Source organism: Pezoporus occidentalis, unplaced genomic scaffold (genome assembly GCF_034315485.1).
Source record: "Pezoporus occidentalis ecotype Australia unplaced genomic scaffold, CSIRO_AGI_Poc_V1 ctg415, whole genome shotgun sequence".
In the NCBI taxonomy this organism is placed as follows: domain Eukaryota; kingdom Metazoa; phylum Chordata; class Aves; order Psittaciformes; family Psittacidae; genus Pezoporus; species Pezoporus occidentalis.
Genome location: NW_026915742.1, coordinates 1 through 14,775, shown reverse-complemented (window position 1 = coordinate 14,775; position 14,775 = coordinate 1). Strand labels below are relative to the sequence as shown.

Here is a 14,775-nt window from a genome sequence, read left to right as displayed (position 1 = left end):
GACCATGACCCATAGGAGAAACCGGACTCATAGAAGGACCATGACCCATAGAAGGACATAGAACTATAGAAGAGCCATGCCCCATAGACGATCCCTGCCCCATAGAAGGACCATGACCCATAGGAGAAACCGGACTCATAGAAGGACCATGACCCATAGAAGGACATAGAACTATAGAAGAGCCGTGCCCTGTAGAAGATCCCTGCCCCATAGAAGGACCATGACCCATAGGAGAAACCGACTCACAGAAGGACCATGACCCATAGGTGGACATAGAACTATAGAAGAGCCATGCCCCATAGACGATCCCTGCCCCATAGAAGGACCATGACCCATAGAAGGACATAGAACTATAGAAGAGCCATGCCCCATAGACGATCCCTGCCCCATAGAAGGACCATGACCCATAGAAGGACATAGAACTATAGAAGAGCCGTGCCCTGTAGAAGATCCCTGCCCCATAGAAGGACCATGACCCATAGGAGAAACCTGACTCATAGAAGGACCATGACCCATAGATGGACATAGAACTATAGAAGAGCCATGCCCCACGATCCCTGCCCCATAGAAGGACCATGACCCATAGGAGAAACCGGACTCACAGAAGGACCATGACCCATAGAAGGACATAGAACTATAGAAGAGCCGTGCCCTGTAGAAGATCCCTGCCCCATAGAAGGACCATGACCCATAGGAGAAACCGGACTCATAGAAGGACCATGACCCATAGAAGGACATAGAACTATAGAAGAGCCATGACCCATAGAAGATCCGTGCCCCATAGAAGGACCATGACCCATAGAAGGACATAGAACTATAGAAGAGCCATGACCCATAGAAGATCCGTGCCCCATAGAAGGCCCCATCACCATGGAGGACACATTAGGACGGGCCCACAATAAAGCCTCTCCAAGCGCCCCATCTGTGTACATGTGTGAACACACGTGTGTCATACGTGGCCTTGCCAAGGGACCCCCCCCCCCAGGTTATGGGGCGGTCAGTGGGTCCATTGGGGGTCGATGAGTCCATGGGGGCGGTCAATGGGTCCATTGGGGGTCATTGGGTACATGGGGGGGGTCAATGGGTCCATGGAGGGGTCAATGGGTCCATTGGGGGGTGATGAGTCCATGGGGGGGGGTTCAATGGGTCCATTGGGGGTCAATGGGCACATTGAGAGTCAATGGGTCCATTGGGGGTCAATGGGTCCTTGGGGGGGTCATTGGGTACATGGGGGGTCAATGGGTCCATTGGGGGTCAATGGGCCCATTGAGAGTCAATGGGTCCATGGGGGTCAATGGATCCATGGGGGGGTCATTGGGTCCATGGGGGGGTCAATGGGTCCATGGAGGGGTCAATGGGTCCATTGGGGGGTGATGAGTCCATGGGGGGGGGTTGTGTCAATGGGTCCATTGGGGGTCTGATTGGCTCTTGGGGGGGTCATTGGGTACATGGGGGGGTCAATGGGTCCATTGGGGGTCAATGGGTCCAGTGGGGGTTGATGAGTCCATGGGGGGGGGTTCAATGGGTCCATTGGGGGTCAATGGGTCCTTGGGGGGGTCATTGGGTCCATGGGGGGGGTCAATGGGTCCATGGAGGGGTCAATGGGTCCATTGGGGGTCATTGGGTACATGGGGGGGGTCAATGGGTCCATGGAGGGGTCAATGGGTCCATTGGGGGTTGATGAGTCCATGGGGGGGGGTTCAATGGGTCCATTGGGGGTCAATGGGTCCTTGGGGGGGTCATTGGGTCCATGGGGGGGTCACTGGGTCCATTGGGGGTCAATGGGTCCATTGGGGGTTGATGAGTCCATGGGGGGGGGGTTCAATGGGTCCATTGGGGGTCATTGGGTACATGGGGGGGTCACTGGGTCCATTGGGGGTCAATGGGTCCATGGGGGTCAATGGGTCCATGGGGGTCAATGGATCCATGGGGGGGTCATTGGGTCCATGGGGGGCTCATTGGGTCCATTGGAGCTCAATAGGTCCATGGGGGGGGACCCAGGTTATAAGGGGGGGGGTGTGTGTCACGTGCTTTATAGGAGGGCTCTGATTGGCTCTTCCGGGTTTGGCCACGCCCCCTTCCAGGTATGGGTCGTCCCCCCCCCAGTTCCTGCTTTGGTCCTTGCTGGTGTCGGGACGTGAGTTGGGGGGGGCCCTATAGGGGGCTCCTATGGGGGGGGGGGGGTCCTATGGGTGTTGGGATCCCCTATGGGGGGGTCCTATGGGTGTTGGGGTCCCCTATGGGGAGGTTACCCTATGGGGGGGGGGGGGTGTCACTGCATTGGGTGTCCCACGTGTGGGGCAGGACCCCGGGGGGGTGTCCCTATGGGGGGGCTGCCCCATAGATGGTGGTGGGGTCCCCAAACACCCATTGGGGGCCGTGTACAATGGGGGGGAACCCCAATTCCCCCCCCCCCCCCCCAAGGACATTGGTACGACCGGTCCGGCCCTATGGGGCCCTGCGACCTCGCCCCACTCAGGAATGTCCCATTGGCGCCCATTAACACCAGTTCCCGCCCATTAACACCAGTTCCCGCCCATTAACACCACTTCCCGCCCATTAACACCAGTTCCCGCCCATTAACACCAGTTCCCGCCCATTAACACCCAGTTCCCGCCCATTAACACCCAGTTCCCGCCCATTAACACCAGTTCCCGCCCATTCACACCCAGTTCCCGCCCATTAACACCAGTTCCCGCCCATTAACACCCATTTCCCGTTCACCCAGTTCCCGCCCATTAACACCAGTTCCCGCCCATTAACACCAGTTCCCGCCCATTAACACCCAGTTCCCGCCCATTAACACCAGTTCCCGCCCATTAACACCAGTTCCCGCACATTAACACCCAGTTCCCGCCCATTAACACCCAGTTCCCGCCCATTAACACCCAGTTCCCGCCCATTCACACCCAGTTCCCGCCCATTAACACCCAGTTCCCGCCCATTAACACCAGTTCCCGCCCATTAACACCAGTTCCCGCCCATTAACACCCAGTTCCCGCCCATTAACACCAGTTCCCGCCCATTAACACCAGTTCCCGCCCATTAACACCAGTTCCCGCCCATTAACACCAGTTCCCGCCCATTAACACCAGTTCCCGCCCATTAACACCCAGTTCCCGCCCATTAACACCAGTTCCCGCCCATGAATGTTTTCCCACAGGATGGAATGGGACAGCATGACCTTACTGGTGATACTGGGAGGTACTGGGAGGGGATTGGGATGAACTGGGATCAACTGGGAGGGGGTTGGGATGAACTGGGATCAACTGGGATGAACTGGGAGGGGATTGGGATGAACTGGGATCAACTGGGATGAACTGGGAGGGGATTGGGATGAGCTGGGATCAACTGGGAGGGGATTGGGATGAACTGAGAGCAACTGGGATGAACTGGGAGGGGACTGGGATGAACTGGGAGGGGATTGGGATGAACTGGGATCAACTGGGAGGGGATTGGGATGAACTGAGAGCAACTGGGATCAACTGGGATGAACTGGGAGGGAATTAGGATGAACTGAGAGCAACTGGGATCAACTGGGATGAACTGGAAAGGAGTGGGAGGGAACTGAGAGGAACTGGAAGCAATTGGGATGAACTGGGAGCAATTGGGAGGGAACGGGGGGAACTGGGATGAACTGGGAGCAATTGGGAAGGAACTGGGAGGGGATTGAGAGGAACTGGAAGCAATTGGGATGAACTGGGGGTAACTGGGATGAACTAGGGGGAAATGGGATGAACTGGGATGAACTGGGACACTCACACCCCCCCCCATCTGGCTTTGTCCCCCCAGTTTTGCCCCTAGTAAGAGGGAACCCTCTGCCCCCTGGTGAGTAACTGGGGTGAACTGGAAGCAACTGGGAGGGGGGAAGAGCTGGACCAGGAATGGGAGTGGGATATGCTGGGATATAGGGGGGATATACTGGGATATAGGGGGGATATACTGGGATATAGGGGGTTATATTGGGATATGGTGGAGTTATATTGGGATATGATGGGATTATACTGGGATATGATGGGATTATACTGGGATATGATGGGGTTATACTGGGATATGATGGGGTTATACTGGGAATGGGGGTTTTATACTGGTGTCTTCCCATTCCCTACAGATGGCACCAGTCCCTTCCAGTACGGTGAGTGGGGACGGGGGGGTCCCCAATGGGGTGACATGGAGGGACCCCGATGGAGGTTATGATGGGATGTCCCAATGGTCCTCAATGGGGGCGCCATTGAGGACCCCAATGGAGGTGCCATTGAGGACCCAATAGGGGTGACATTGAGGACCCCATGGGGGTGACATTGAGGACCCAATGGAGGTGCCATTGAGGACCCCAATGGAGGTGCCATTGAGGACCCCAATGGGGGTGCCATTGAGGACCCCATGGAGGTGTCATTGAGGACCCAATGGAGGTGCCATTGAGGACCCAATGGAGGTGACATTGAGGACCCTATGGGGGTGACATTGAGGACCCCATGGGGGTGCCATTGAGGACCCCATGGGGGTGACATTGAGGACCCAATGGAGGTGACATTGAGGACCCCAATGGAGGTGACATTGAGGACCCAATGGAGGTGCCATTGAGGACCCCAATGGAGGTGCCATTGAGGACCCCATGGGGGTGACATTGAGGACCCAATGGAGGTGCCATTGAGGACCCCAATGGAGGTGACATTGAGGACCCAATGGGGGTGCCATTGAGGACCCTATGGGGGTGACATTGAGGACCCCATGGGGGTGCCATTGAGGACCCCAATGGAGGTGCCATTGAGGACCCCAATGGGGGTGACAGGGGTGTCCCCATGTGTCCCCCCCCAGATTGGCACCGCCTGCGTGTGGCCGGGCTCGTGGTGGCCGCTGTCCTGTGCGTGGTTGGCATCATCGTCCTCCTCAGTGAGTGTCAATGGGGGGTCCTTGTTTCAATGGGGTCCCCAGGTGTCAATGGGGGGTCCCCAAGTGTCAATGGGAGGGTCCTTGTGTCAGTGGGGTCCCCAGGTGTCAATGGGGGGGTCCTTGTGTCAATGGAGCCAAGTGTCAATGGGGGGTCCCCAAGTGTCAATGGGGTCCCCAAGTGTCAATGGGGTCCCCAAGTATCAATGGGGGGTCCTTGTGTCAATGGGGGTCCCCTGGGCTCAGTGTCCCCTATGGGGGGGTGACGTGTGTCCCATTGCCAGGTGGGAAGTGCAAGTGTGGGAGCAAATCCAGGTAGGAGATGGAATGTGGGATATGGGGTATGTGATATGGGGTATGGGGTATGGGTTGTGGGGTATGGGATATGGGGTATGGGGTATGGGATATGGGGTATGGGGTATGGGATAATGGGGTATGGAATATGGGGTATAGGGTATGGGATATGGGGTATGGGGTTTGGAGATAATGGGTAATGGGGTATGGGATATGGGGTATGGGATATGGGGTATGCGATATGGGGTATGGGATATGGGGTATGGGATATGGGATATGGGGTATGGGGTATGGGATATGGGATATGGGGTATGGGATATGGGGTATGGGATATGGGGTATGGGGTATGGGGTATGGGATATGGGGTATGGGATATGGGATATGGGGTATGGGGGGTATGGGGTATGGGATATGGGGTATGGGGTATGGGATATGGGGTATGGGATATGGGGTATGGGATATGGGATATGGGGTATGCGATATGGGGTATGGGGTATGGGATATGGGGTATGGGATATGGGATATGGGGTATGCGATATGGGGTATGGGATATGGGATATGGGGTATGGGATATGGGATATGGGGTTTGTGGTATGGGGTATGGGATATGGGGCATAGGAGATGCCAACCCCTCCTACCCCACCAGACGCCGTTATCCTCCCCCGGAATCCTCCCACCTCATTGCTCCTGGTACGTCCCCAAGTGTTCTCCCCCACATTGGGTCACCCCATGGTGACAGTGGGGTGGGAGGTCCCCATAGTAACCATGACCCAAGGCTGTGGGTCCCCCCCTGACCCTCATCTCTCCATAGGAGCCACCAGCACGTGTTGAAGTGACCCCAAGTGTCCCCAGTGGAGATGGGGGATGGGGGGGGGGTGTGTTTTGGGGTGAAACCCTCCGAAAGCAGCAAGAAATGGGACACTGAATAAAAAATGATGGTTTAAAAGGGAACATTTGGGGACACTGTGGTTATTGGGGGGTGGGGGTTTCGGGGGACAAGAGGGGACAAAGGGATGGGGGGGAAGGAGGAGGTGAGATGGGGTCAGTGGTGCCATTGGGTCGATGGTGGCCTTGGGGACATTGGGTTGATGGTGGCCAATGGGGACATGGGGTCAATGGTGCCATTGGGTCAATGGTGGCCTTGGGGACATTGGGTTGATGGTGTCACCAGGAGATGCCATGGGTGGTCAATGGTGGCCAATGGTGCCATGGGGCCGATGGTGCCATTGGGTTGATGGTGGCCAATGGTGACACGGGGCCAACGTAGCTGTTACCTTGATGTCCATCATCCCCCATCGCCACCATGGGGTGTCCTCGGTGGCCCTCAGGCCCCCAGGTCGATGGTGACGTGCCGGTAGATCTGGGTGGCCCCTTTGAAGCTGGAGACCACCAGGAAGTGCCGGTGCCCCACGGAGATGGGGGCGAAGGAGCGAGGAGATGGGGCCAGGAGCTCCTGGATGGGCTCGAGGTGGCCACCGGGCCCCAGGCGGTAGACGCGGCTCGGGGCGTAGTCGTTGCCCAGCAGGACGTAGCGCTGGCCACCCACTGCCAAGGGCTGGAAGACCATGGAGCCGCGGGCCGGGACCTGCTGGACCTCCCGGAACATGGAGCCCTCCCAGCGCATCACCTGCATGGGGAGGGATGGGATGGGGTGGGTTGAGGTGGGTTAATTTGGGTTGGGTAGGGGTGGGTTGGGTTGGGTTGAGTGATGGTCATCAGAGGGGTGGGTTGGGTTGGGTTGAGTTGGGTTGAGTTGGGTTGAATTGGGTTGTGTTGTGTTGAGTGATGGTCATCAGAGAGATGGGTTGGGTTGAGTTGGGGTGGGTGATGGTCAACAGAGGGATGGGCTGCATTGGGTTGGGTTGAGTGATAGTCATCATAGGGATGGGTTGAGTTGGGTTGGGTTGAGTTGGGTTGGGTTGAGTTGAGTGATGGTCATCATAGGGATGGGTTGGGTTGGGTTGGGTTGGGTTGAGGTAGGTTTGGGTTGGGTTGAGTTGGGTTGGGTGATGGTCATCAGAGGTACAGGTTGGGTTAGGTTGGGTTGAGTTGGGTTGGGTTGAGTTGAGTGATGGTCATCATAGGGATGGGTTGGGTTGGGTTGGGTTGGGTTGAGGTAGGTTTGGGTTGGGTTGAGTTGGGTTGGGTGATGGTCATCAGCGGTACAGGTTGGGTTAGGTTGGGTCGACTTGGGTTGAGTTGGGTTGGGTTGGGTTGAGTTGGGTTGGGTTGGGTTGAGTTGAGTTGGGTTGGGTTGGGTCATGGCCATCATGGACAGGGTTAGGTTGACTCCCCCATGATGCTGGTGTCCTCCCATCCCCGCACGACACCAACTCACCCCAATGCCCACATCCCGACCCCCACGCCGGCCACAGCCCCCCTTGGACGCCGATCACCCCATAGCCCCCCGTCCCCCCTCACCTTGGCGTCCCCAAGGAACCTGGTCAAGCAGAGGAAGACGTGGCCCCGCAGCCGGAAGTGCTTGGCGGCGTAGACGTCGGGCACGTGGGGGATGTCGGTGTGGGGCGCGAAGGCCCCCCCGCTCCACCGATAGACCAGGGGCCTGCGGGTGCCGCTGCAGAGCACCAGCGCCGGGCTGCCCCCCAGCTCCAGGAACTCCATGTGGGTGTCGCGGTGCCAGGGCCGAAGGGCCTGGTGGGGGTAGAAGCCTCGGCCCCCCCATCGGAAGAGGGTGCTGGTGCCCCCCTTGGAGCTATCGGCCACCCCCAGGTACCAGTGGCCGCCGAGGCGGGCGCTGGCCACGGCGTGGGGCCGGCGCAAGCGGCCGCCCCCCAGCGCCTGGAGCCGCACGAAGCGGGAGCCGGGACCCCCGGAGCGGCGCCACACGGAGGAGCCGCCGCTGAGCTGGGCCATGACCAACACCAGGGACCCACCGAGGGGCAGAGGGTGGCAGGCGACGGGGGCAGTGCCTGTGGGGCGGAGGTGGGGGTGGGGGTCAGGGGGGAGGGGGGGCAATGGGGATGGGGGGCAATGGGGAAGGGAGGAGGTGGGGATGGAGGTCAATGGGGATGGGGGTCAATGGGGATGGGGGAGGTGGGGATGGGGGGTCAATGGGGTGGGGGGGCAATGGGGAAGGGGGGAGGTGGGGATGGAGGTCAGTGGGGAGGGGGGCAATGGGGATGGGGGAGGTGGGGATGGGGGGCAACGGGGATGGGGGAAGTGGGGATGGGGGTCAGTGGGGATAGGGGAATGGGGAGGGGGGCAATGGGGATGGGGGAGGTGGGGATGGAGGTCAATGGGGATGGGGGAATGGGAATGGGGTGGGGATGGGGATGGGGGTCAGTGGGGAGGGAGGGCAATGGGGTCAATGGGAATGGGGTGGGGATGGGGATGGGGGTCAGTGGGGAGGGGGGGAGGTGGGGATGGGGGAGGTGGGGATGGAGGTCAATGGGGATGGGGGTCAGTGGGGAGGGAGGGCAATGGGGATGGGGATGGGGGTCAGTGGGGATGGGGGAGGTGGGGATGGGGGGAGATGTGGATGGGGTGGGGATGGGGGTCAGTGGGGATGGAACTCAATGGGGATGGGGGTCAGTGGGGATGGAGCTCAATGGGGATGGGGGTCAGTGGCAATGGGGCTCAATGGGTATGGGGTGGGGATGGGGCACAATGGGGATGGGGGTCAGTGGGGATGGGGCACAATGGGGAGGGGGGGAGGTGGGGATGGGGGGCAACGGGGATGGGGGAAGTGGGGATGGGGGAAGTGGGGATGGGGGGAGATGGGGAGGGAGGTCAATGGGGATGGGGTCAATGGGAATGGGGTGGGGATGGGGATGGGGGTCAGTGGGGATGGGGGTCAGTGGGGATGGGGCTCAATGGGTATGGGGTGGGGATGGGGCACAATGGGGATGGGGGTCAGTGGGGATGGGGCACAATGGGTATGGGGTGGGGATGGGGCTCAATGGGTATGGGGTGGGGATGGGGCTCAATGGGTATGGGGTGGGGATGGGGCTCGGTGGGGATGGGGCTCAATGGGGATGGGGCTCAATGGGGATGGGGATGGGGCACAATGGGGATGGGGTGGGGATGGGGCTCAATGGGGATGGGGTGGGAATGGGGCTCATGGGGCTCAATGGGGATGGGGTGGGGATGGGGCTCAATGGGTATCGGGTGGGGATGGGGCTCAATGGGGATGGGGTGGGGATGGGGCACAATGGGTATGGGGTGGGGATGGGGCTCAATGGGTATGGGGTGGGGATGGGGCTCAATGGGGATGGGGTGGGAATGGGGCTCAATGGGTATGGGGTGGGGATGGGGCTCAATGGGGATGGGGTGGGGATGGGGCTCAATGGGGATGGGTTGGGGATGGGGCTCAATGGGGATGGGGTGGGGATGGGGCTCAATGGGGATGGGGTGGGGATGGGGCTCAATGGGTATGGGGTGGGGATGGGGCTCAATGGGTATGGGGTGGGGATGGGGCTCAATGGGGATGGGGTGGGGATGGGGCTCGGTGGGGATGGGGTGGGGATGGGGCTCAATGGGTATGGGGTGTGGATGGGGCACAATGGGGATGGGGTGTGGATGGGGCACAATGGGGATGGGGTGGGAATAGGGCTCAATGGGACTCACCATTGATGATGGTGGGGGCCCGGAAGCGCCCGGCCAACTGGTCCCATTCCAGTAGGGCACAAGCCCCATTGAAGGGCTGGGCCAAGGCCAACCCTGGGTGTCCCCCCATAGCGAAGGGCTCGGCCGCCAGCGAGGAGAAGGGCAGGGACTGGAAGGGGCGAAGCTCTATGGGGCAACCCCATGGTCCCATCAGGGCCTGGACGCCTGCAATGGGGTTCCAGGGGGGCCAGGGTGGGGTTGGGATGGGGATCCCAGGGGTTGTTATGGGTCGGGGTGGGGGGTCCCATAGGGCTATGATGGTTTCCCATAGGGCTATAATGGGTTCCCATAGGGCTATGATGGGTTCCCATAGGGCTATGATGGGTTCCCATAGGGCTATGATGGTTTCCCATAGGGCTATGATGGGTTCCCATAGGGCTATGATGGGTTCCCATGGACCACCATGGGTTTCTATAGGTCTGGATGTGGTTCCTATAGGTCAAGACAAGGTTCCTATGGGTCTGGATGTGGTTCCCATGGGTGCATGATGGGCTTCTGTGGTCCATCATGGCTTCCTATGGGTCCATGATGGGTTCCTATGGGTCAGGATATGGGTTCCTTTGGGTTCATGATGGGTTCCTGTGTGTTCCTATGGGTCTATGGTGGGTTCCTATGGGTCTATGATGGGTTCCAATGGGCCTATGGTGGGTTCCAATGGGTTATGGTGGGTTCCAATGGGTTCCAATGGGTTTCTATGGGTCCATGCTGGGTTCCTCTGGGTCAGCCCCATACCTGAGCTGAGGCACTGGAAGTCGCGGGGCTGGAGCTGCTCCAATGGGGTTCCCTGGTGCTGGGGGGGGCCATGGCACCGCCCCGGCTCCGTGGGGATCGTGACGCTGCCCAACCAGGACACGACCCAGCGCAGGCGGCAGTTGCATTGGAACGGGTTCCCCCGGAGGTCCCTGCCCCATAGGGACCGGTGGGGATCAATGGGGATCAATGAAGTCAATGGAACTCAATGGAGTCAACGGAGCTCAATGGAGTTGATGGGGCCCAATGGGGATCAATGGGGGTCAATGGGGATCAATGGGGCCCAATGGGGATCAATGGGGGTCAATGAATGGAGCTCAATAGAGTCAATGGGGCTCAATGGAGTTGATGGGGCCCAACGGCGATCAATGGGGATCAATGGGGATCAATGGGGCCCAATGGGGATCAATGGGGGTCAATGAATGGAGCTCAATAGAGTCAATGGGGCTCAATGGAGTTGATGGGGCCCAACGGCGATCAATGGGGATCAATGGGGGTCAATGGGGACCAATGGGGGTCAATGGGGCCCAGTGGGGATCAATGGGGGTCAATGGGGACCCCCATAGCCCCCCATGTCACCTACAGCTGGGTCAGCGTCTCCAGGCCTTGGAAGAGGCCCTTGGGCAGCGTCTCCAAGCGGTTGTTGGCCAAACTCCTATGGGGCATGGGATAGGGGGTATGGGGTATGGGAGCCCCATAGAGCCCCATAGAGCCCCATAGAGACTCCATAGAGACCCATAGAGCCCCATAGAGCCCCCCATTGACTCACAGGTAGAGCAGTCCCCGGAGACCCCTCAGCGCTGTTGGGGCGATGGAGCCCACATCGTTGTCCTCAATGAACCTGGGGTCACCAGGGACGTCCAGTAAGGACCAGTAAGGACCAGCATAGCCCCACTGCCCTCCCAGTCCATCCCAGTCTGTCCCAGTCTATCCCAGTCTACCCCAGTCTATCCCAGTCCATCCCAGTGCCCTCCCAGTCTATCCCAGTGCCCTCCCAGTCTATCCCAGTCTACCCCAGTCTATCCCAGTCCATCCCAGTGCCCTCCCAGTCCAACCCAGTCCATCCCAGTCCATCCCAGTCCATCCCAGTGCCCTCCCAGTCCAACCCAGTGCCCTCCCAGTCCATCCCAGTCTATCCCAGTCCAACCCAGTTCATCCCAGTCCATCCCAGTGCCCTCCCAGTCCATCCCAGTCTATCCCAGTCCAACCCAGTTCATCCCAGTCCATCCCAGTCCATCCCAGTCCATCCCAGTGCCCTCCCAGTCCATCCCAGTCTATCCCAGTCCATCCCAGTCCATCCCAGTCCATCCCAGTGCCACTCACAGGTACTCCAGCAGCACCAGGCCAGAGAAGGCCCCGTCCCCAATGGTCCCCAAGTGCCCGGCAGTGATCAACCTGTGGGGACACCATAGGGACCCTATAGGGGCACTATAGGGACAGTATAGAGACCATAGGGACACCATAGGGACCCTATAGGGGCACTATAGGGACAGTATAGAGACCATAGGGACACCATAGGGAACCTATAGGGGCACTATAGGGACAGTATAGAGACCATAGGGACACCATAGGGACCCTATAGGGGCACTATAGGGACAGTATAGAGACCATAGGGACACCATAGGGACCCTATAGGGGCACTATAGGGACAGCATAGAGACCATAGGGACACCTATAGGGACACCATAGGGACCCTATAGGGGCACTAGAGGGACAGTATAGAGACCATAGGGACACCATAGGGACCCTATAGGGGCACTATAGGGACAGTATAGAGACCATAGGGACACCATAGGGACCCTATAGGGGCACTATAGGGACAGTATAGAGACCATAGGGACACCATAGGGACCCTATAGGGGCACTATAGGGACAGTATAGAGACCATAGGGACACCATAGGGACACCATAGGGACCCTATAGGGGCACTATAGGGACAGTATAGAGACCATAGGGACACCATAGGGACACCATAGGGACACTATAGGGGCACTATAGGGACCATAGGGACACTATAGAGACCATAGGGACCATAGGGACCCTATAGGGGCATTATAGGGACAGCATAGAGACCATAGGGACACCACAGGGACAGTACAGGGACCAAAGGGACACCATAGGGACCCTATAGGGAACATAGGGACACCATAGTGGCCCCATAGTGACACCATGGGGACCATAGGGCCCCATAGCGCCACCATACAGCCTCATAGGGACACCATAAAGTCCCTTCGGGCCCCATAGGGACACCAGAGAGCCCCATAGGGCCCCATAGGGGCCTGGCTGGGTCCTTACAGCAGCTGTAGGGCCGGGGTGTCCCGGAAGCTGCCTTCCCCCAGCACCTCGATGTGGCGGCGAACCAGGGACCTGCGGAGAGAGGGATGGGACTGGGATGGACTGGGATGGACTGGGATGGACTGGGATGGGAATGGGATGGACTGGGATGGACTGGGATGGACTGGGATGGGACTGGGATGGACTGGGATGGGATTGGGATGGGAATGGGATGGACTGGGATGGGAATGGGATGGGACTGGGATGGGAATGGGATGGGAATGGGATGGACTGGGATGGGAATGGGATGGACTGGGATGGGACTGGGATGGGACTGGGATGGGAATGGGATGGACTGGGATGGGAATGGGATGGACTGGGATGGACTGGGATGGACTGGGATGGACTGGGATGGACTGGGATGGGAATGGGATGGACTGGGATGGGACTGGGATGGACTGGGATGGGAATGGGATGGACTGGGATGGGAATGGGATGGACTGGGATGGACTGGGATGGGACTGGGATGGACTGGGATGGATTGGGATGAACTGGGATGGGACTGGGATGGACTGAGATGGGAATGGGATGGACTGGGATGGATTGGGATGAACTGGGATGGACTGGGATGCGATTGCTATGGATTGGGATGGGACTGGGATGGGACTGGGATGGACTGGGATGGGAATGGGATGGACTGGGGTGGACAGGGTTAAACTGGGGTGAAATGGGGTTAAGCTGGACTAAATTGGGTTAAAGTGAGCTAAACTGGGTCAAACTGGGATCTAATGGGGTTAAACTGGGGTCTAATGGGGTTAAACTGGTGTAAACTGGGGTCTAATGGGGTTAAACTGGGGTCTAATGGGGTTAAACTGGGGTCTAATGGGGTTAAACTGGGGTCTAATGGGGTTAAACTGGGTTAAACTGGGGTCTAATGGGGTTAAACTGGGGTCTAATGGGGTTAAACTGGGTTAAACTGGGGTCTAATGGGTTAAACTGGGGTCTAATGGGGTTAAATTGGGCTCTAATGGGGTTAAACTGGGTTAAACTGGGGTCTAATGGGGTTAAACCGGGGTCTAATGGGGTTAAACTGGGTTAAACTGGGGTCTAATGGGGTTAAACTGGGGTCTAATGGGGTTAAACTGGGTTAAACTGGGGTCTAATGGGGTTAAACTGGGGTCTAATGGGGTTAAACTGGGGTCTAATGGGGTTAAACTGGGTTAAACTGGGGTCTAATGGGGTTAAACTGGGGTCTAATGGGGTTAAACTGGGTTAAACTGGGGTCTAATGGGGTTAAACTGGGGTCTAATGGGGTTAAACTGGGTTAAACTGGGGTCTAATGGGGTTAAACTGGGGTCTAATGGGGTTAAACTGGGGTCTAATGGGGTTAAACTGGGGTCTAATGGGGTTAAACTGGGGTCTAATGGGGTTAAACTGGGTTAAACTGGGGTCTAATGGGGTTAAACTGGGGTCTAATGGGGTTAAACTGGGGTCTAAATGTGTTAAACTGGGGTCTAATGGGGTTAAACTGGGGTCTAATGGGGTTAAACTGGGGTCTGGGGTTAAACTGGGGTTAAACTGGGTTAAACTGGGGTCTAATGGGGTTAAACTGGGGTCTAATGGGGTTAAACTGGGTTAAACTGGGGTCTAATGGGGTTAAACTGGGGTCTAATGGGGTTAAACTGGGTTAAACTGGGGTTAAACTGGGGTCTAATGGGGTTAAACTGGGGTCTAATGGGGTTAAACTGGGGTCTAATGGGGTTAAACTGGGGTCTAATGGGGTTAAACTGGGTTAAACTGGGGTCTAATGGGGTTAAATTGGGCTCTAATGGGGTTAAACTGGGTTAAACTGGGGTCTAATGGGGTTAAACTGGGGTCTAATGGGGTTAAACTGGGGTCTAATGGGGTTAAACTGGGTTAAACTGGGGTCTAATGGGGTTA

The 14,775-nt window shown here is 57.9% G+C and overlaps 2 protein-coding genes across 4 annotated transcripts; one reads left to right on the top strand and one right to left on the bottom strand.

Moving 5' to 3' along the window:
• The first annotated feature begins 3,113 nt into the window (after window positions 1–3,113).
• On the top strand, window positions 3,114–6,135 carry FXYD3 (FXYD domain containing ion transport regulator 3). 3 transcript variants are annotated; one of them, XM_062634129.1, is made up of 7 exons: window positions 3,114–3,204; window positions 3,793–3,828; window positions 4,112–4,135; window positions 4,819–4,893; window positions 5,175–5,205; window positions 5,831–5,874; window positions 5,996–6,135. In XM_062634129.1, the coding sequence occupies exons 1-7, from the start codon at window positions 3,150–3,152 to the stop codon at window positions 6,013–6,015; spliced, it is 285 nt and encodes a 94-aa protein (XP_062490113.1). In that variant the 5' UTR covers window positions 3,114–3,149; the 3' UTR covers window positions 6,016–6,135. The 3 variants fall into 3 exon arrangements, with proteins under 3 accessions (XP_062490113.1, XP_062490112.1, XP_062490114.1); XM_062634128.1 differs by lacking the exon at window positions 5,175–5,205; XM_062634130.1 differs by lacking the exon at window positions 5,831–5,874.
• On the bottom strand, window positions 6,111–13,510 carry LOC134171672 (leucine-rich repeat LGI family member 4-like; the record flags this gene model as incomplete). Its single annotated transcript, XM_062634127.1, has 8 exons — window positions 6,111–6,811; window positions 7,606–8,114; window positions 9,772–9,936; window positions 10,543–10,712; window positions 11,144–11,215; window positions 11,330–11,401; window positions 11,884–11,955; window positions 12,856–13,510. Coding segments are annotated over 8 exons (2,018 nt in total), but the record flags the coding sequence as incomplete, so codon positions are not given.
• Window positions 13,511–14,775: the final 1,265 nt, after the last annotated feature.

Excerpts from the sequence above, each read along its gene's own strand:
- FXYD3 (XM_062634128.1), top strand. The coding sequence starts at position 3,150 with ATGTTTTCCCACAGGATGGAATGGGACAGCATGACCTTACTGGTGATA. Across the intron at positions 3,829-4,111 it reads AGGGAACCCTCTGCCCCCTG|ATGGCACCAGTCCCTTCCAG; the intron begins GTGAGTAACTGG and ends CATTCCCTACAG. Across the intron at positions 4,894-5,830 it reads TGGCATCATCGTCCTCCTCA|ACGCCGTTATCCTCCCCCGG; the intron begins GTGAGTGTCAAT and ends CTACCCCACCAG.